The following is a 24000-nucleotide window of genomic DNA, read 5'->3' as shown; positions in this document are numbered from 1 at the left end:
GAGGGCTGATTTGAATAATTCCATTGTGGGGCTCGAAATAATGTCAGGTGGGAGTTTATTCCACTCGGGTATAGTTCGAGAGAAGAATGATGCCTTTCTGGTCTGGGTTTTTGAGTGGGGAATTTGATACGAAAACTGGTGGTTTGTTCGGGATTTTCTAATTGTAGGGATTGATCTGTCTGATTTTACGATAGCGACTTTCTGGTTTACAATGTTATGAAGCATGGTCAGACGAGCATCTCTACGTCTATCTGCTAGAGGGCGCTGGATCATTTCCAACTTGTCAATATGTGTTTGGGTGTGAGGGTCCCATACTGTACAGGCATACTCAAGTGATGGTCGAACTAATGATTTGCATGCCTGTACTTTGGCTGATGTTGAGCCAATTTTAAGATTTCGTCTTAAAAAGCCTAGCGTAGAATTTGCTTTTGGGAAGATAGTATTTATATGTGAATCCCATTTAAGGTCAGATGATAGTGTTACGCCCAGATACTTGGCCTGACTAAGATGTTCCAGTATGTGTCCATGTAAAGTATAATTATGGACTATTGGAGTTTTGTTTTTAGTCACCGACAACTCATTGCATTTGTTTGGGTGGAAAATCATTTTCCATGTATTTTCCCACAGCGCCAGTTTGTCAAGATCTTTTTGAAGTGTTTCAGCATCACTGTTTGACTTGATAACTAGATATGCACTAGTGTCGTCTGCAAATAAACGGATTGTAGCATTTAGACCCACAGGGATATCGTTTATAAAGAAAAGAAATAAACTGGGTCCCAAAACTGAGCCCTGGGGTACCCCGGAATGGACATCGACAAAATCAGACTTCTCCCCTTCAACTACTACTGTCCGAGTTCTACCGGTCAGGAAACTCTCGATCCAGTTTGCGACATTTTTCACGTATACCATAATGTTGTAGTTTATTGTTTAGGAGAGAATGACTGACCTTGTCGAAAGCCTTAGCAAAGTCCATTATGAGGATATCTGTTTGGCGTCCCTCATCAAGATTCTTTGAGATGTCATCCACAAATTCAAGAAGTTGGGTTTCGCATGATCGCGATTTGCGAAAACCATGTTGGAACGGATACAATATGTTATGGGTATCGGCATGGGTCATGATAGGTGAGACCACAATGTGTTCCATAATTTTGCTACAGATACAAGTCAGAGATATGGGCCTGTAGTTTTCTGGGTGAAACTTTGGACCCTTTTTATAAGCAGGTGATGCATTTGCAGATTTCCAGTCTGAAGGCACTATGCCTGTTTCCAGAGACTGATTAAATATTAGGGTTAAAATCGGGGCTATTTATGTTGCAAGCTCTTTTAGTACTCTGGGTTTGATGTCGTCAGGGCCCGAGGCCTTGTATGGATTTAGGACTTGGAGCAGTTTTAAAACGCCCTTTTCATGTATAGAAATTTCAGGCATGGCAGGGTATTTGCTATAATGTCAGACCAGGAAAAGCTTTTTGGCCAGGTGGACACCATGCAATGTCATTGTAGAATCGTTGTTGCGATTAAATCAAACTCAAGAGAAAGTATTGACGTAAAATGACCATTACTGTTACTATTACATCAAACCAAAAACTGATACTTGCCACTTTGACAACAACATCATATAAGCTACGCTGTTGTGATTACGTCAGACGCAAAGGAAAATGTGTCCAGTTGGACACCAACGTAACATAGACGGATCTGTTAACATAAAACCCTGACAGACCATTATTAGCTGGTCATAGACATCCTATAAATTCCACTGTTGAGAGGTCGTCAAACCCAACACACTTGACAAGGAATTAAGCAAAGTGTACATTTGTTTTCTTTAATGTAGCATTTTAACCAACAATTGATAATTAGTACAACATAGTATAAATATATTTTAGTAGCATTTTAACCAACAATTGATAATTAGTACAACATAGTATAAATATATTTTATTAGCAAGTAATTATTTAGTTACACCTGAATCATAATGTAAGATGAAAAGCAATCAAACGTCCTGTGCTGGTCTAATTCGTGATCAGAATTTGTAATTACATATCCCACTATGCATTTAACATTTATCTAAGCAACATAAAGTGTGAGAGCTTATGACGTTGGTGGCACTTTTGTTACATGAACTCTCATGAGTTATCAATCTTAATCGTTCAAAGTGTGATTAGCTTAACAGAAACTCAACGTAGACGTTATTAAGTATATTTCAAAATTATTAAATTCAAAAATCAAAATTGTGTGTTTCGATATTTTTAATATTAAAATGGTTTTCAAAAATCGCATTTTCTAAATAAGTTGTACGATTCGTTAAGCTTACCATGCTTTGAACAATGTCATCCTGGTATTCTCTCTTACAACTGCTAGACAATATCATCCTGGTTTTCTCTCTTACAACTGGGAGACAATATCAGAGCTGTTTTCCATATACCATATTGCATGCAATTTATGTTATAATCTGTGATATTGTTTCTCTATTTATGTGACCTTTATGATTCTTATGTTACATTTATCTATTGCCGTCCTTTCATTATTGTATATTTACCATTGTATGGCATTACCACTATATAATCCTACCAAATTCATTATGAAATGTTCTTTTTACACAACCAATTAAACTTTCTATGTGACGTTTCGATGACTAGTATCTTACTAGTCATCGAAACGTCACATAGAAAATGTTATTGGTTGTGTAAAAATAACTTTTCATAATTTATACTTACCAATCTGAAGAAAATGTTTAGAAATATCCTACCAAATTCAAATTTATAAAGACTATGAATGTCTTGGACCGATTGTTGAGGTCATCATTAGTATGACGTCATAATTGTTACGTTGGATACCACTGACCCCCCCCCNAACTGTTCTATTCATTGAGCACACATACACGATACATACATTATAAGAACGAAATGCTGAATGAAAATAAGTGTAATTTGATTGTCTATGAGATGAACAGATTCCAGAAATGGTATTTACAAGTATTGAACTGCTTTCAGTGGGCATACATAGGTATAATAACAACTGGACAAAGGCAAAGCCAACATAGCGCGCTGCATGTTGAGTTGGAATTCATATTGCTTATGAATGCCAACTGAAAGCAGTTAACTGCTTAAATGGTTATTTTTACTTTCATTTTTTTTTTAGATACCTAATAACTTGTTGATAATCCTTGCATTACGAGTTCACCTACTTTAAGAGACGACAGAATGGACAACAAACGATAATCTCTAAATTAGGATTTACTGTATATATATTTTTATATATTTTATAAAATCCGTCCATGAAAGTCCCTGAAAGCCAGCACGGTTGTGTTGCCCATTTGCATCGTACAATTCGATTTTTTCTTGCATTTAATATTGTACTTGTATAATATTTACCATTCAGACAGTCCCAGATATTGTACTTGTATAATATTTACCATTCAGACAGTCCCAGATATTGTACTTGTATAATATTTACCATTCAGACAGTCCCAGATATTGTATTTTGCGTATAACATGGCAAGGATCAAGAGCCAATGATTATATATCAAGTCTACTACGACACACCTGTTATATATATTATATGTTTTTATTATTTCTCATGTTTTGTACAATAAGTATATTTTTATTATTAAACACATTGCTATATGTTGAAAATAGACATGAGGGAAGTCACCACGGAATCTACTTAACGATAAGAAAGTCGGAGCTGGAAGCTAAACAAAGTATAACAAAATAGTGTACCATAGTTATTGTCATTTCGTGCATACGCTTTTATCAGTGACAGTTAGGTCAAACGAATTGGAAAATAAATGTTAAGTATTGCAAAGCGTGTTGAAATACAGTCACAAGGGAAAGGAGTCTATACAGTTTTTGTAAACGGCACAAATATATAATATTTCGCTTCTTGTTTTTTTTAACTATTATATCTTGAAGACAGTTCCAGAAAAAAATCAAACTGTAAGATTTGATATACATAAAAGACATGTCTGCACTGAAACGGAAAAAAAACATTTTAAGTCTATGTTAGAGGTTCTGTTGAAACCATATCAGTTAGGTAATTATATAAGTGACACTCAGAGATAAGTTTTGAATAGCTTATCTCTTCTTTAAATCAAATAAATAAATATGGGCATTTGCCCTTTAATGTACACACACACAAAAATGTATATCAAAAACAAATTATCAGTCAGTCGAATTCAAAACTTACGAATTGGTATATTTTTACCCGAATGAAGACATCCGGATTGTTTTTCTAAAACTGACAAATACAGTTCAGTTTTCCGCAAAACTAGCATGAAATATAAATATAGCACCAATAGAAGTGCGATGTCTCCAAGGTATTTCCTAAATGTTAATATATATCGGAAACCTGCCTGGCTGCTGACGCCGGTGTGTAAAGCGTACACGACGAAGTCATAGATAGGGCTGTTGAAATTTGGAAAAGTAAACTGTACATTATGAACAATCTAATCCTTTGCTTTAAATGTATGGCTACTAGTTCCTATCTCCAAAGCTGAAGATTTCTCAAGGAGCAAAGTAGACGAAAAGGTCCAAGGGAGGTAACTCCTATACACATTCTGAGACTTTCGACTAGAAGAACGGTCCTCATAAGATAACCGGAATTAATTTGATATGATTAATTCCCAATATCTATAACACCACAAAATTTGGTTTAATTTTTCAAACAGTAAAAGCACCGCATTTTTCACAATATGCTGAAATCGGAAATGGTATGTTTTGATTCAACGTGATAATATTTGAGAACGAATGTCGTCGTAAAATGAAAAGAATGTCCTCACGTGTTCTGTGAATATGTTTATTTTCGTTGACGGCATTTTGTCGTTCGTAGATCATCCTTATCCACGAGTTTATATGTTAAACGAAAATTGGTGACTAGTGCAACGCATAAACTACATACATGTTAATGCTAAAATCAGTTTTCGAAACAAATTTACTACAAGTGTCTGCTTAAAAGATAGGCGATATTTTGAAGAAAAAACACACGTTTCTAGCACAAAGGAAATGAATTATTTCACATTTTACCTAAACCAATAATGTCGTGCCTTGAGTCCTGCTATCCTCTCCATGTGTTGCTTTGTTATCATGCCTGGTATCTGTGTTACTTAATAAAGGTATTTTTCTACGTGTTTTTTTTTCTTTTTGTTTTTTTACATAAACATAAACTGAATTATTAGTTCTGTTTCTAAGATATATATTGAAACGTATGGTTTGAATTAACACTTCAAGTAAGTACACGCAATTTTTTTTGATGAAACGACTATATATGTGTTGGCATTTGTGGTAAAATATTTCAAAAGACCAATATCTATCAGTATTCTAATAGAGACTTAGTCGGCCATTGCCATGTATGTGTTTGATATGTCAGATTGACCACGCGATGGCGTTGCCACTTCGTACCATATTGAGCCTTGGCGAGCAAAACTTAAAACTTCGAGAGGAGTTTCATAAAAAACTCATATGAAATGAAAACAAATTTAAGATACGTTTTATCACATAACTCAGAAAACTTACATTTTGACAGGTTTTAAAGCCAAAATGTAAAGGGCTTAATCAAACGGAGACAAACATTTTGTTGAGCCATTCACAATTCATGACGTCACGTCATGGCACAGCCGATGCACACGCTCCAGGGTATATTACACTCGTGACATATGTAAAAATATTACATGGGCGAATTCACTGGATAACAGGCCGATTTTGTGATGAAAATATTTACCTCCCTATGGCACTACGACTATATAACTACCACATTCAAATGGTATTCATATAGGCTATGAATGTCATGGGCCCATTTATGCCGTCATCATTATAGTGTGTCTCACTGGACAGACGGATGTTCTTATCATTGAACAAGCATATACGATAATTTCGTTATATGAACTAAACGCTGAATAATAATACGTGTAATATAGCTTTTATAAAATAAATAAAATCAGAAAATAGTAAACAAAAGTTTTAACCTGCTTTCAATTGGCATTCATAGACAGTATATGCCCGTGTGAGCATGAATGTTAAACTGAATGTCATGCACATTTTGTTGTCATCGTTACCATGACGTCATGCCTACGTTAGATACCACTTACCCTCCTTTGAAGACAGCTGTTTTGTTTAAATACTAAATATGAATCATGGACTTAAATAATCAAAATTCATAATTTACACAGATAAGTTTATTTTTTATGAGGTTAACTTTTTTAAGATGGTTAACAGAACTCTTTAACAGTTTTCCGTCGGCGCTCATAGTCGATACAAATTAATAATCAGGAACGTAGATTTGACGCAAGATAACACGGTGTGAGCGTCATATGGTATAAAAAAAAAAACGCGGTAAGTACGCAGCAAATGTCAGTAGTGTGAGGAGCTATAGTTCATACGCATTTTGAAAAAGGCGTAGAATAAATGACAACGTGCACGTGACTGTCATACGGATGACATTATAATCACATTATAACCGGGAGTAATTTTGACAGTGGTTTCACCTTCAATATGGTGTTCATGCTTGCCTTTTAGGGGTTTCTTAATTCTCGTATTTTCTAATTGCATTTAAATGCCCATATGTGTTAAGTTTCCTGGTTATCGTATTTCTATTCAATTCTTACCCCGGATGTTTTTTTGTTGGCTTATATCTGCTAACAACAAGTGTTGAGGAAGTGCAAAAATGAGAACGATTTATACATGTAATAACGCACGTAGTTACTGTTTGATAGGTGATGTTCCGCTCTAATAATTTATAACTGTAAATTTGAACAAGAAACTTTACTGCGCTTGTTCCGGCCAACTCAGATGTAAATGAGTACGTGGTTTAGCAGTGCTAGAATTGTTGAATACTAGGTGTGAGGCAGTTTGCTCCCCAGGGAGTTGAGAAAGATATTGGCTGGTTGCAAAAGCCCTATAGCCAAGATTAATGTGTGAACCGCTTCGAGACGACCTACAAACTAGGTTGAAATAAAGCGGTTTAGAAGAACCTCGAGAGAGAGAGAGATATCCTATTAGCTTATTTTACCTTCACTTACGTTGTCCTTGATTAGACGGCAAAGGTGTAGATAGGACTTTAATTTTAGGTGACTTGGTAAAGACTTTGGGTCAGAACCGAAGTTTTGCCGAGGTTCTGACTCTGCATCCGAGGGTTGGAATATCCATATCCCTAATACTAACGTAATCTCCTACCTTATAACCGAACTATTGCAATTCCAATAAAACATAATTTCTAGTAACGTCTTCACAAAATAAGGCCACGAATGGCATTAGCAGAAAAAGGTCCGGAATACCGGTGTTACATGTATATCTCACACACAAAGACCCATTTACGACTTTTAGGGTAAGCTTGTACAATATCTCCGATTCCAACGACGTTTTGACGATCATGTTTCATTGATACAATGCAGTTTTGAATTGTGACATGGAAAATATCCAGCGTATCAATCCGTTGCCATTCTTAAAGATATTGGAAACCACTTACTGGTATCAATCTGTTCTTCCGAACATTAACCTGCCAGGATGATCTAGTTATTTATATGATATTTAGTCCTTTTGCTGGTGGACTATCCGTTTACTGGTGGACTATCCGTTTATTGGTGGACTGTCCGTTTACTGGTGGACTATCCGTTTACTGGTGGACTATCAGTTCGCTGGTGGACGGTCCGTTTGCTGGTGGACTATACGTTTACTGGTGGACTATCAGTTCGCTGGTGGACGGTCCGTCTACTGGTGGACTATCCGTCTACTGGTGGACTGTCCGTTTACTGGTGGACTGTCCGTTTACTGGTGGACTGTCCGTTTATTGGTGGACTCTCCGTTTACTGGTGGACTATCAGTTCGCTGGTGGACTGTCCGTTTACTGGTGGACTATCCGTTTACTGGTGGACTGTCCGTTTACTGGTGGACTGTCCGTTTACTGGTGGACGGTCCGTTTACTGGTGGACTATCCGTTTGTTGGTGGACTGTCCGTTTACTGGTGGACTATCCGTTTACTGGTGGACTATCAGTTCGCTGGTGGACTGTCCGTTTATTGGTGGACTGTCCGTTTACTGGTGGACTATCCGTTTACTGGTGGACTATCAGTTTGCTGGTGGACTATCCGTTTGCTGGAAAATAAGGTCTTTGTTTGGTTTGCTGGTCGACACACCAACTCCTTGATAGGTGCTGCCTTAATTTGCATTTCTAGCAATTATCTAGGTGCTTCCTAAATTTGCATTTCTAGTAAGTATTTTAAGAAATAACAAGAACAATATTCTTTAACACATAGATAAAAACTTTAATATTCAAACATGTATAACAATTTCCAAGATTAGAAAAACAAAAGATAATTCCTTACATCTATATATATATTCTACCTATGAGTATCTCGATTTGTTAACATTATACATCCACTTCTCCCAATCACAAACTTCTCTATCCCTAGAACTTAAAAACATGAGTAATTTGATTGTTTTAATGTACAAAATTGTAGAAATTTAAGCAGATATCTTTTATCAATATTCTATTACAATGTATAGTGAAAAGAGACTCTGATAAAGTTAAGATCTTTTTCCTACTGCCATAAAGCCTTTTCTTAATTCTTCTAGGAGAAAAAAGATTATCCCTTGTAAGAATTCGGGATGAATAAAGGATATCATACAGTAAGCGGGTCTTATCATAAGAAACTAAAGATGAAATTTCAAAAAAGAAATGTCATTTAACCTCTCTAGGTAAGTATTCATAAAACTTACATCCCGGTTCTTACAAGGGATAATCCATGTTCATGAACATTAGTGGAGTGTATAGCTTATGTTTGAGTAGGAGAATGGTTTAATGAATACCGGATTAGGTTTTAATGATTAATGGAGTAAAAAACATATAAAAATTAGTACGGGTATGTGTGCTCATATATGTAACAACAGCATATCACTTACTTCTGTATTCTATGTAAGATACGTAACAAGTGGAAATGTTGGCCAAATCAGTGCTAATTTGTTTACAATGCTTACTGTTTCAAGACTAAAAATGTGAAATTTAACATGCAAACGTTTTTTCACTTTAATAACATTTTTCTATTCTATAACATTTTCAAATGTGACCTAGGAGGAAACATGGTAAATAGACCATTACAACTACATGGCTTGATGGACAAGTCACTTTGAATTATGGTTAATCTATGGACTACAAATACTAGTACCAGGGCCAATTTTTTCCAAATTGTTCTATATTTTATAAGATTTACGACAGTTGAACATGTTAACATTTCTGGATATCCAAACTAGAATCACAGAAATGTTTAAATTAACATTAAGATAGGAAAAACAAAATAGATTTCTCTGAATTTTCTAATGTTTCACAAAACAGAAAATTTACTTAAACAGGTCTTTACACTATTCATGTACTGAACAATAGGGCCCACTGTAGCACAATAGCACAAAACAGTGTTTTTTTTTTAATACACACTTTTTTTGAAGAGATATTGTCTAAATATGAAACTGTAAATCAAATAAAATCTGAAAGACCAGATATACAATCAAACATCAATCTGTTACCCTTACATATGTCCATTTGTGTGAATGATGAACCAATAACAACTGGTTCTAGTTTGAACATGCTGCCTGCATGATCATATTTTATAACAATTTCGGATGCTACCTATATGTAGACTTACAATGCAGTGAACATAGGAACCCCTATATTATAGTATAAATTCAAATCATTCAACGACATTTTAATATTAACTTCAAACACAGTATTTAACGTAATGTATTATCTATATCATTGAAGTTCTAGCTCTCCCACTGGCTGGAATCAATTCCTCAGTGGTAAACTGCAAAACAAATCAAAGTTTGAAACAAAATATCAGCTATATCATATAACGAAGGGGAGAAACAAAGTTTACATTCAATGTTTGATCTCATATAAACAATAGTACAGTCAAGTGTTTTAATGAAACTCTTTGAAACATGGACAAAGCACTGTTTTAAGAATCTTTAGTAATCAATAAACTCAACTGTACAGTACAAACAAGTTCCTTTACCTGATTCACTCCTTCAATTATACAACGTTATGTAAAACTTGTGGCAAATAAACTGTATCTTCCAAAAGCTCCCTTTCTGCTACAGAAGCATTAATACATCCTAAATCATCTACGATTTTAAGTACAATGTAATGATCAATTAAAAACAAATTGTGAAGAGAAAATTATCAATCAGAATATGAAGTCTTATTAATTTCCACTAAATCCTTAATTAAGTCAGCAATAATGGCAAAGTCATGCAGAGTGTTTATATAAAGCCAAAGCAAGGTGAAACTGCTTGATCTGTTTAAAGGGAGATAATTTTGAAAAACAATAGTTATTTCACAAATGATATACTCATAAGCACTTCATTCCATGGATGAGAAGAGGCTATTTTCATACTGATAGTATATATATATATATATTGTAAAAAATTCTGAATGAGTTACCTCATCATGAAACATTAATTTCCATGAAATTAAGAGATTTAAGTACAACAGTTAATTCTCCACAACATAGCAGACAACAAAAACTCCACCATAGTATAAACAGAGCATGCCTTATACACCTGGCACAGGTATAACAAGCTGTAAACAATTTACACTTATAGCTATAAAATAATTTCTTTGGTGAAAAATTCAACATTATAAGTCCAAGAAAAAGTTAAAATATAACTAGGGTTCATCTTTCAAGGTTCTGAATTAATGAAAAAATATATTCTAACACTTAATTTTATAATATATGTACATATGATTTTCATTAAGAAATTACAAAATTGATACATTTTGGAGGCCACGTAAAGCCTTAAATATAACCAGATTCAGATTTTTTCAGAAGTTATGATGTCTTCAAAGAAAACTTTCACTGATTTTACAGTAAAGAAAGAATGTCATTCACAAATAAAGGTACACTGTTACTGTTTATTATACAGTATTGTCTAAGAGGTCATTTGAAATTCATGCATTATTTCCACTTCTGAAAATTCAGTTTAGATTACTGACTATCCCTTGTGTTCAGTAAAAGTTAAACACACTAACACGACCTTGTTCCAAGAACTTTCAGTACTACACAGATGGCCATGCCTAAATGTCTATTCCCTTTAGCATTCTAAGAGAAAATAAGGGATAATCAAAATTACAGCATGGTGACATCCTCCTCTATGTCACACATTTATGTACCTTCAATCATTTTTAATACATAAATGTTACCAACAGAATGTACTTTCTAAATCTCCAAAACTATATTTACATTGAACACAATGCCTGTGTAGGCCATCAAAAATGTCTATTTCGACCTTTTACTTGTAAAGGCGAGACATTCTTAGCACTCAACTTTTGAAACTGATACGTATACACTACATACCAAGGTAATAGTCAGACCACAATTACCTGTCACAATCACCTCCCATACACATTACCATATGAGTTACTGAGGAATCAATATTCTAGAGGGAGTCGGATAGATCTGCTGTCTCCTATTGTATACTGTATATGTACTCAACACCTCAACGAATGAAAAGGTGAAATACCAGGAAACAAGGACCCATGGGCCTTAACAGCCACAGAAGTTATAATAAAATTGTTACTGTCAGCTTTCAGGCCCCTTGGGGGCTAGATCTATATCTTTCACAATTTTATTTTGCCTTTCAATATGGAACCTTCCTGCAAAATTTTACTGAAATTAGTTTGGTGGTTTTGGAGAAAAATTCAAAATTTTGAATTGGTTCAGGATAGACGAAGCACAACAACAAAAGGCAGTCGTATTCCGTCAACAGAGGCTCTGTCCCTGGTGACTCAAAAATCCCATCAGCCAATACGAATATTACATGTTAAGCATGAAGGTCATAATGAAGGTAGTTCTGGTCTGACTATACACAAGTATAAGACATAACAATATATAAAAAAGCACTAATAAAAAACACAAAACAGCAACATAATTTGAATCCAATCACACATGAACACTGTGTGACAATATTAGAAGTAATCAGGTACAAAACTTCCTTTTCCTATCCCGTACCCCTCGGAACAGGTGATTAACAGCTGCTGGGTACAGGACTTGATTGTAAATAGCTTATAAGGAACATATGAGCTTAGTATGGGGAACTCCAGCACTTCTGGAGTGTTTGGAGTAGTCTTGTGGTAGGACGCCGGGTTTGTGACCGAAGGGTTGCAGGTTGTTGTATCTTTGAGCAAGATGCTTTACTCCGCTTGCTCCAGTCTACTCAGCTGTAAATAAGTACGTGGTTGAGCAGTGCTAGAATTGCAGAATGCTAGCTGTTAGCGCCGAAATGGCAGGTCCGACGGTATGCTCCAAAGGGAGTTGAGAAAGATATTGGCTGGTTGCAAAGGCCCTATAACCATGGATAATAATTTGTGAACCGCTTTGAGACGACCTGCTAACTAGGTTGTGATAAAGCGGTATATAAGAACCTCAAATTATTCTGTTATGAAATTTTATATTTATCCCCTCCCCGAACCCCCATTGTTAAAACCTTGTTAGTCCAACATGATGTATACAATAGTTGTGAATGTAAAGGGTAAAAACAGGTAAATAGAAAACCTGCAATGTGGGACTAATGTTATGTGACCTGCAGGGTAATGTCACAGCTAACAGGGTTAGGTAATGATTTTACAATAAGTGACTATACCAGTGTACACCACACAACGTGGGACTAATGTTATGTGACCTGCAGGGTAAAGTCACAGCTATCAGGGTTAGTTAATGATTGTACAATGTGTGACTATACAAGTGTACACCACACAACGTGGGACTAATGTTATGTGACCTGCAGGGTAATGTCACAGCTAACAGGGTTAGGTAATGATTTTACAATAAGTGACTATACCAGTGTACACCACACAACGTGGGACTAATGTTATGTGACCTGCAGGGTAAAATCACAGCTAACAGGGTTAGGTAATGATTGTACAATGTGTGACTATACCAGTGTACACCACACAACACCTGACTGTGTTTGTGATGAGGATTTCAATTGTTAGAAGTGGTAAGATGTCTTTATATACAATGTTCAATGTAATGAATTAAACAAGATGATAAATTTATCAGAAAATATATCTACTAATGTATTAAAATGTTAAAAACACTACTGTACATTTGACTTCACAAAATTTCAAGATGGAATGGGATTATGGCGACTGCCCTTTGATTCAAAAGTAGGATAAAGATGTGTGTAAGGATCTCTGTAACAACTGTCCTGGTGAGATTGTGTAAGGATCTCTGTAAAAACCTTCCTGGTGAGATGCTAAACCTTTACACGGTACAGACTAATAGAATCTCTCACTACCTTGAGGGTGAGATAGGGGAATCTCAACCCCCGGGGGGGGGGAGGTTTCTTAAGTTACCAAACAAGAGGCTTTGCCCAGTGTTTGGCAACTCAAGAATCTTCCCCCGAGGATTGAGATTCCCCCATCTCACCGTCAAGGGGGTGAATGATTCTTTTTCTCTTACCCTTTTCACCAATATGTATCATAGACACAATGTAATGATAACGTTACAGGCTTAGTTCAGGGTTGACGTGACGTTGATGGATTGTTGATGTGACATCATCGTATTGTTGAAGTGACGTCATACCATTGTTATGAATAGGGGAATCCCCCCGTCTCAACCCGAGGGTGAGACAAGGATATATATCTCACACCAGTTAAAGTGTGGATACACCTGTCCAGGGAAAGAGAATGTGTAATCACAATCTACATTGTACGTCTACCTCAGTAATCCCTACCATGGCAACACCAGTATGCCACAAATTAGTCTCGTTACCATGACAACAATAGTACATTACAACCTCACCAACCCACACATTACAAAGTCAACACTGGCACACCGGCACACTGGCACACCACACATCACTGTCTTCAATATGACAACAACACTATACATTTATCATTGAAGCAGTAGGCTTCACACTGTAGATATTAATACTGATTTCAGGTTTGATAAATCAACACAACTATTTAGCCAGTGTGAACACACTGACACACTTTGAAATGTACACTGCACTAACACTGCTAAAATGACATTTCCACACTGTGAAAGGTTTGAAGAGTGAAATGTGATTTTTTTCACTTTTACACACAAAAAAACCCTGAATTAATAAAAACCATAACTTATATTACAGGAAATTATGTAAGTTTGTGTAAAATTTAGTGACTGTAGTTAACACTGCAGCATCATCTAGTGTCAACATGGTTTCTCATCATTCTATAAAAATAAATGAGACAGAGTGTCAGAGAATTTCTGCCTCATGGAATGGAGAACCATACAGTGATAAATCTACATACGAGTCCCGAGTACTATACTCATAGAACTTTTATTGGAATCCTAGAATTTCTGGAAATACTGAAATTGAACATTGTGGGACCCATTGTTTTAGCAATACAGTTGAAAAGGACCCATGGAAATAAATTGTAGATAGATCACTGCATACATAAACCCTGCGGGCCTCCCCTGATCAGCTTTACCCACAGAACTCCACTATGTACAGGTACATGTCAATCTGTCAGTGTAGCTGTAGCTGTACATTAGCTGTACTAGTATACATAATTAATATAGTTAATTAAATCCATATATTGATCAGTATGTGACCCAAAGTCCACAGTCACAGTTAATATGTGTACATACCTATATTACATCTAAACCAGTAATTATCAAACTGTATTACATCTAAACCAGTAATTATCAACCTGTATTACATCGAAACCTGTAATTATCAACCTGTATTACATCTAAACCAGTAATTACCAACCTGTATTACATCTAAACCAGTAATTATCTACCTGTATTACATCTAAACCAGTAATTATCAACCTGTATTACATCTAAACCTGTAATTATCTACCTGTATTACATCTTAACCAGTAATTATCAACCTGTATTGGTGGTATACATGTACCAGTACTAGTGGTAGTGGTGGTATACATGTACCAGTACTAGTGGTAGTGTAGTATACATGTACCAGTACTAGTGGTAGTGATGGTATACATGTACCAGTACTAGTGGTAGAGGTGGTATACATGTACCAGTACTAGTGGTAGTGGTGTTATACATGTACCAGTAATAGTGGTAGTGTAGTATACATGTACCAGTACTAGTGGTAGTGTAGTATACATGTACCAGTACTAGTGTTAGTGATGGTATACATGTACCAGTACTAGTGGTAGAGGTGGTATACATGTACCAGTACTAGTGGTAGTGGTGTTATACATGTACCAGTAATAGTGGTAGTGTAGTATACATGTACCAGTACTAGTGGTAGTGTAGTATACATGTACCAGTACTAGTGTTAGTGGTGGTATACATGTACCAGTACTAGTGGTAGTGGTGTTATACATGTACCAGTACTAGTGGTAGTGGTGTTATACATGTACCAGTACTAGTGTTAGTGGTGGTATACATGTACCAGTACTAGTGGTAGTGGTGGTATACATGTACCAGTACTAGTGGTAGTGGTGGTATACATGTACCAGTACTAGTGGTAGTGGTGGTATACATGTACCAGTACTAGTGGTAGTGGTGGTATACATGTACCAGTACTAGTGGTAGTGGTGGTATACATGTACCAGTACTAGTGGTAGTGGTGGTATACATGTACCAGTACTAGTGGTAGTGGTGGTATACATGTACCAGTACTAGTGGTAGTGGTGGTATACATGTACCAGTACTAGTGGTAGTGGTGGTATACATGTACCAGTACTAGTGGTAGTGGTGGTATACATGTACCAGTACTAGTGGTAGTGGTGGTATACATGTACCAGTACTAGTGGTAGTGGTGGTATACATGTACCAGTACTAGTGGTAGTGGTGGTATACATGTACCAGTACTAGTGGTAGTGGTGGTATACATGTACCAGTACTAGTGGTAGTGGTGGTATACATGTACCAGTACTAGTGGTAGTGGTGGTATACATGTACCAGTACTAGTGGTAGTGGTGGTATACATGTACCAGTACTAGTGGTAGTGGTGGTATACATGTACCAGTACTAGTGGTAGTGGTGGTATACATGTACCAGTACTAGTGGTAGTGTTGGTATACATGTACCAGTACTAGTGGTAGTGGTGGTATACATGTACCAGTACTAGTGGTAGTGGTGGTATACATGTACCAGTACTAGTGGTAGTGGTGGTATACATGTACCAGTACTAGTGGTAGTGGTGGTATACATGTACCAGTACTAGTGGTAGTGGTGGTATACATGTACCAGTACTAGTGGTAGTGGTGGTATACATGTACCAGTACTAGTGGTAGTGGTGGTATACATGTACCAGTACTAGTGGTAGTGGTGGTATACATGTACCAGTACTAGTGGTAGTGGTGGTATACATGTACCAGTACTAGTGGTAGTGGTGGTATACATGTACCAGTACTAGTGGTAGTGGTGGTATACATGTACCAGTACTAGTGGTAGTGGTGGTATACATGTACCAGTACTAGTGGTAGTGGTGGTATACATGTACCAGTACTAGTGGTAGTGGTGGTATACATGTACCAGTACTAGTGGTAGTGGTGGTATACATGTACCAGTACTAGTGGTAGTGGTGGTATACATGTACCAGTACTAGTGGTAGTGGTGGTATACATGTACCAGTACTAGTGGTAGTGGTGGTATACATGTACCAGTACTAGTGGTAGTGGTGGTATACATGTACCAGTACTAGTGGTAGTGGTGGTATACATGTACCAGTACTAGTGGTAGTGGTGGTATACATGTACCAGTACTAGTGGTAGTGGTGGTATACATGTACCAGTACTAGTGGTAGTGGTGGTATACATGTACCAGTACTAGTGGTAGTGGTGGTATACATGTACCAGTACTAGTGGTAGTGGTGGTATACATGTACCAGTACTAGTGGTAGTGGTGGTATACATGTACCAGTACTAGTGGTAGTGGTGGTATACATGTACCAGTACTAGTGGTAGTGGTGGTATACATGTACCAGTACTAGTGGTAGTGGTGGTATACATGTACCGGTACTAGTGGTAGTGGTGGTATACATGTACCAGTACTAGTGGTAGTGTAGTATCCATGTACCAGTACTTGTGGTAGTGGTGGTATACATGTACCAGTACTAGTGGTAGTGTAGTATACATTTACCAGTACTAGTGGTAGTGGTGGTATATACTCTATACTCACTATACTGGGAAACTTTTGCCCAGTCAATATTCACACAGTGTTAATCTTGCCCTTCATATATATATGTAATTACTATATTTTGCATGTTGTGTACTTAAATTCGCTGTCATGATATTTGCTCTCATTGGGGAGAGCGAAAAAGACGAATGTTAAGCTGTAGTGAAAATGTCTGGGTATTCAGTAAGTTGCTACAGTGGTGTTACATGAAGCTACTTTGACTGTTACGCCAACAACGCTCTAGTGTTTGACTTTCGCATTATTTTGACAAAGAATTGTGTTGTATTTCTCCACAGTGCCCTTGGTAAAGTTAATGACTTACGACACTATTCAACATTTGACTGTCACATCCTTCAAACAGAGCATCATCATCAGATATTTCTCTGTGTCCTGGGTGAGGTCGATGGCAAGCTGTAGGTAGTGACCCCGTAGCTCCTCTACGTGACCAGGCAACTTCTCCAACTCCTTCAGGTTCTCAGCAGACAGACTGCCAAACTCTTTCTCGGCTGACTTCACTCTGACCCTCAGTGGAATGTGGCTCTTAGCTGAATAATGGATAAAATAAAAACATAGCTAAAATCATACAACAGATGATAATTGGATGGAGGTGCTTTGTACAACAGGTGCTTTCATTATACCAAATATGGTATACAAATGTACATGTACATGCATATAATTGCATATAATGCATATCAGATTATGAAACACAGCTGCGCAATTACCTTTAGAACACTGCAAATAACTTTGCAAGGCATAATACTGTAGCATGGCAAGCTCTTCCACTGCTACGGAGGAAACCTTTGGTACATATCTGCCCCCATGCTCCCCGTCTCCATCCCCTGCTTCCTCCTCAGACTGGGGGGTCGTGGGAGGTGTGTTCATCATTCGTGGGGGCTGGGCCTGGAACAAGCTCTCCACCACGTCCCTGACACTGGACGGGAACTCGTAGTAAGAGAAAGCATCACAATCACAGTAATTTTCCAGCATCAGTGACACCAGTTTGAACTGGAGCAGATTCGACTGCATCGTCTGTAGCAGCAACTTCTTGTAACTGAGACTAAGGTAAACAAAGCTCTTCATTAGCTCAGTGGCGCAAGTCCTGGCACAGTCAGAACTACTCAGGTTTATCTCGATGGCGATCTTAAGAAGTCGCTGCAACAGTGGTAGTAACTTACGAAGTTCTTGTCGTAGAATTACGTTTTCTTCAGGATTTGGGTTAGGTTGGTGTTTATCGGGGTTTCTTTCACGAAAAAAGGGTGATGAAATCTCCTGTACTTCTTGAAACTCTCCATAGGTGAGACAACAGACAATCCAGTTGGTGAGTTGTTTGACGCCCCCCGTGTATGACAAACTGTCTGAAGTAAGACTCCTGTACGCCATGGACTGACGCAAACCCTTTGGGTCGACCACATCACGATTATAAAGCTCATCTTCATAGCACGTTACTGTAAGCTGGAGGAACAGACTGGCTCGGAGAAGGACAACTACATCCTGCTGTATGAAACTGAGCCCTAAGTTGACGGTATCCATCACAAGCTTGATTGTATCCCAGTCGATCTGGATTATCCCTGGATATTTTTGCTGAATCAGCTTCAGGGTTCGATATGAACTATATATTAAATCCACCTGATTGTTCTCTATTATCCCCTTGTACAACATTTGTTTTATAATGTCACCCGTTGGGGCATATTTGAGAGAAAAGTCGTGTGTAAATTTTATAGCGTGGCGAAGGCAATATGGTCCCTCTTCCTCAAAGCACACTCCTATAGTATCTATATGCATCTTAGATAATTTCAAAGAGAGAGAATCCTCCAGACCCTCGTTGACTGGGAACTCAACATTGAATGGTTTTAAGTTTTGCCAGTCTTTTAGTGTCCTTGTTGGCATTTCACTTGTAGAAGATGACGATGGGATGGGTTTGAAAAAGTTCCGCACATCTGTACATTTTGAGTTCCAGCCTTCCAACACAACTTCACTTGGTCTTCTTATAACTCGACGTTTAGGAATATTAGCTTCAAAGGATAAAGATTTACCTAACTTCATGTTCACAATTTGGAAATTGTTTTTCGTAATCTTGTCACTGACCCCACCAGTACTACTGTGTCTGCCTAGCTTGAGGCGTTTTGATGGAGTAGGAGAACTTCCTGGTGATTTTGTAGATGTGTAGTTTGCGAATGCACTTGGCTTGGTCACCTGGGGCTGTAACAGTGACAGGTGTTCTTGCCCCAGACTGGGCTTGGTCACCTGGGGCTGTAACAGTGGCGGGTGTTCTTGCCCCGGACTTGAGGTGATGGGTTGGAATGATCCTTTAGGAAGGACGGGAGGACTCAGTGTAGCAGGATTGCTTGATTTCCAATTTGTCTTAATCTTGTCTGGTGAATTCCTCCTCAGGTGCACACCAGTGTCATTCTCCAGGGGTGAACCCCCACTCAAAATGTCTGAAAGACCAAAAACAGGTTTACTAATCATGGGTATATTTGTAAAGTGTGATTTCATATATTGGCATTTGTCTTATATAATTACATGGATGGTACTTATAAAACTATATTGGTTGGTAGGTTAATACCCCCGAGGGGTATACATTTTGAAATCCTCTTCCTGATTTAGGTGACAACCGTTTCTCAGGCTTGGACAAGTTTGTAACCACAAAATTTTGACCTGCGTGCCCTTGAAAATGAAATATTATTTGGGTATTTTTCTGAGACCTAATATTTATTATGGGTTTGCCCTGGCTGAGTGTTTCGAAAATAATCTATACTGGTTTACCCCAATGTTTTGTAATTTTAAAGCAACATTATCATGTTTTTTTTGTTTTTACCCAACTATACTAGTTACTTAATAAATACAAAGATCATCATTTCTATTAATGAGTTGTGTTATACACTGTACATGTAAAACTATATATATCAGGGTCATTCAGGTGATATAGTATCATGATAAATCTGTAATATAAGATTTTTTTATAGTATATGATTGAATACATCCAGCATTAGCCTATAAATAGCTATCGCAGATAGACATTATAACCAGATCAATTACCTACAGCTCTATCAGTAACAAGGCTGGGTCTTTATTTCATTTTCTGCTACAAATATATAGTACATATAGATACAATCTGATTGAAATTAGACTTGTAACTCTGCTCCTCTACGATCGATACACTCAAATAATCCTGCTCCTCTACGATACACTTTATACGATGTACAATTCATGTATTGGAGTGTTTCGTAGAAGAGCAGAATAACAAGTCTAATTTTAACTAGATTGCATACATATAGATAACTCCTACGTAAATATTGGTTCCTTGATTATGATACTTCATAGTATAAAACATTCAATGTTTACCATAAGCTGACTGACCCGTCTGAATCGAATGTGCTCAAATAGTTTACATGTAATATCAGGGATACGACTCATCAGTTTGGTATTAATAATAAAGGCTTAGTTTGTTTAGAACACAAACAGGAATTAAAAACTTATTTTGCGAGCTTTCGAAAGCATATATTTCCTTTGTCATTGAGTTTTTGTCAACTTTCAAATTTCAGAATTCTAAGAACATGCATCTATCAGAATTCCAACATTTTAAGGGTGATCTATATCTCAAGCACAGAGGTATTGTCCCTTGCTAAAATAAAATATGAAGAAATTTTGAATATAGCAGGCATAATCCTGGAGGGGGCCATGTGGCCATTGACCCCTCAAAACTGAAATTGACATTCCATGTTTCAATTTTCTTTTACTTTTACATAGGAGGGCCCCTCTTACTTTTGATATTAACTAAAAACTGCTGAAAATAGCCCACGTAATACTCCAGAATTTTAGGATTTTCTCCGATATAGGGAACAATAGAAAGTTCTATAACATAGAACAATCTTAGCTTTATTCACAATATTGTTGTTATAACATTCCCATTCAATACGATTGTTATACCATGGCCACCACAATAGTGCCCAGCAGCATAACCTGATGTACATCAGTTACGAGTATCCAGCGTGTACTGAAGTAAATACTTCCTGTTAAACTGTTATCTTCTAGCATCATTTCCTTTAAATGGCATGGACAATCAGTGTCTGATCAGAGTAGATATATAATAGCTATAACAGCACGGACACATGTGTACAGGACCACTTAGCAAAGGAGGAGGGGGGGAACTGGAGGTATTCCTGTAAAAACGACAAAACAATTGTAGCTTTCCCGAAATTGAGCTCTCAACACTTACGTCAATGCGAAATGATAGATAGATCAGCTGAACACATCACTGTCAATACAAATGATAATTGGGAGGATATATATAATACAAGGTCTTGATCACTGGTAAATCATGAGTGATGGTGTACAGACAGTTGAAATCTTTAAAACACACGTTAAACATATTGTTTATTTTAATCTTTTAAATGAACGTTTGGATAAATATATTTAAGGGGATATTAATTCGTGTAGTATTCAAAGAACCAATCAATATTTCAATTTAGCATGTTTTTCACATCTGTAAATTTGACAATCTAAACTAAAAGTATCGGTTGCGATTCAGTGCATATGCAGTACATATCAACATCTAAGTACTATTAAATGCATTCCAATTCAGGGATAGGCTGATGATCGATTCTAATCGAAAATTGATCAGTCTGCCCTTTGATTTCCAATTCCGATTATTTATTACAAATTCCATTATCGATATAATTGCGCGCCTCCATTGAAAATAAACAATGGCCATTGGAATACCAGAGGAAATACCACTGAATTCCACTGGGCAATTTGGCCGGAATTCCACTGACATTCCAGTGGAATACCATTGGAAATTCCAGTGGAATTCCGATGGAAATTCCACTGAATTTCTATGGAATTCCGGCCAAATTGCCCAGTGGAATTTCCGCTGGTATTTCCACTGGAATCCAGATCAATTCCATTGGAAATTCCAGTGGAATCCTGGCCAAATTGCCCAGTGGAATCCAGTGGTATTTCCACTTGAATCCAGTGGAATAATGGTCTTATTTCCCAGTGGAATCCAGTGAAATGCCTGTGGTCACTGGAATTCAAATTGGAATCGCTTAATTATGACAAAAACAACAATAATGGACATTCAATAGATTCTGAATTAACAGGACTCGCTCCCCTCGGCTACTTAAAAAATTCACACCAACACAAATGTACTATTTGCCACTAGCTCGCCGAATGGACGTAGGGTAGGGTGTTTAATCAATATACGTTATATACCACTACATATATACATTTCAACAACGTTTCAAAAAGATGAGATTGTCGACTAAAATATACCCATGATAATGCGGGCTAAATAATGCTCAATGTGTACGTCAAAAAATGTACATCTCCAAGTCTGCATGACTGCGAAAAAACCTGATATAAACCCCCGGACATCGAAATCAACCTGCACGCCCAGGAAAAACCGGGGATAGTCCCTGGAAACCTGTATCCAAAAGCGGGAATAACTATTACTTCCCTGCAAGCCCGATTTCTGCGTGGCGACAGTTGGACCACTGTCTTACTCTGTCCTAAAAGGATCCGTCATGTCCTTCCATAATCTGAGTTATGCCAACAACTGACAAAAAATAAAACACAAAATAACACGAATACAACTGTGATTATCGTGAACAAAAAGCCAGTTGTGGACTTTACGCAAATTTGCATTCCGTATAAAACAAAAAATAATCGGTTAAAAAAAACATTATTCCCCGAGTTGCTAGAATACAGGTTTCCCAAACCCTTGAAATTTATCTGTATTGTATATGGCTGATAGGAAATATTTTCATGATTGTAAGGTCCCATCTAGATCTCATATCTCTTTTATGGACCAAAATAGAGAAAATTATGGGGGTCTTATACAAAAACATAAAAAATAAAGAATTATGTGTCCATGGGATTGGCAAATTTGGATTTTTTTTCAATTTTATAAAAGTGACATGCATAACTTTAGAATTGTGAAAATGACGCCACACAAATTAGAACTTCATATGTGTTTGGTGGTATTATGAGCATTGTGTAAAAGTTTCATTAATATTTGGTCAAAGTAAACAATGTCATCAAGAGAGAGGAAACAACAAAAATTGACATTTTTTCCATTAATAAAGGGACATAACTGGAGAATGGTGGAAGTGACACCATCCAAATTCCAACTTGATTTGTGTTAAGAAATAAGCATTTTGTATAAGGTTTAAAAACATCCGGTTAAGGAAAACTTCTGTTAACCGTACAGACCTACAGACAAGAGTACAACTTTGCCTAGGGACGGGAAAAAAACCCTACACTTATAATTCTTATGGTTTTGGAAAACCATAACTTTTAGGGAAATATAAAGGGAAATAGGTGTATTCCTACTTGACTTGTTTTCACAAAATTTAGTCGTTGAACCTAGTTGTTAACTTTGAATCTGATCACATGCAGTAATCAACAATGTAGATACATGTAAAAGGGCCATTATATATTTATAGATTTGTAACATATAATTAAAATGAGAAATTGCAAACTTACATGCATATATACGAACATCCTTTAGATATAACAAAAGTATGGACAATGTATTGCTTGAATTAGATGTGAAATTTTAAAAAGATACCGGGCAAGATTATTAACAGATGTGCAATGAGATGCCAGACATCTTATAAACAGGATATATATACAAATGCTGATCCAAATGGCAATAGTAGTCCATGAAAATAGAAATGGAACAGCTGGTCACTCATAAAACTAAACAAGAGATCCCAGAGGGATCTTGGCGCCCACCATTGTACCATCTTCACTAGTTCTTTGTCAGTTCAATCTTTTCTCTTCTTTCCTCTAATTTGTTTGATTGAGTCATGTCAACAGTAAATGCACCTTGAGGTTACTTTTGATCTAAACTTAATACTGATGTGTATGAAAGCC

At 36.9% G+C, this 24000-nt stretch overlaps 1 protein-coding gene across 1 annotated transcript in view; it reads right to left on the bottom strand.

Moving 5' to 3' along the window:
- Positions 1-16935: 16935 nt before the first annotated feature.
- The window catches only part of LOC110457317, a 36336-nt gene continuing 29271 nt past the window's right edge, over positions 16936-24000 (bottom strand). Inside the window, exons 3-4 of the mRNA XM_021508531.1 lie at positions 17844-19559; positions 16936-17666 (exon numbers count right to left, since the gene is read on the bottom strand). Of these exons, the coding sequence (XP_021364206.1) occupies positions 17452-17666; positions 17844-19559 (1931 nt within the window). The 3' untranslated portion in view covers positions 16936-17451. The remainder of the gene's footprint in view (positions 17667-17843; positions 19560-24000) is intronic.

Source organism: Mizuhopecten yessoensis, unplaced genomic scaffold (genome assembly GCF_002113885.1).
Source record: "Mizuhopecten yessoensis strain PY_sf001 unplaced genomic scaffold, ASM211388v2 scaffold9101, whole genome shotgun sequence".
NCBI lineage: Eukaryota > Metazoa > Mollusca > Bivalvia > Pectinida > Pectinidae > Mizuhopecten > Mizuhopecten yessoensis.
Note: the sequence above shows the minus strand (reverse complement) of the source record. Positions and strands in the feature narration are given on the sequence as shown.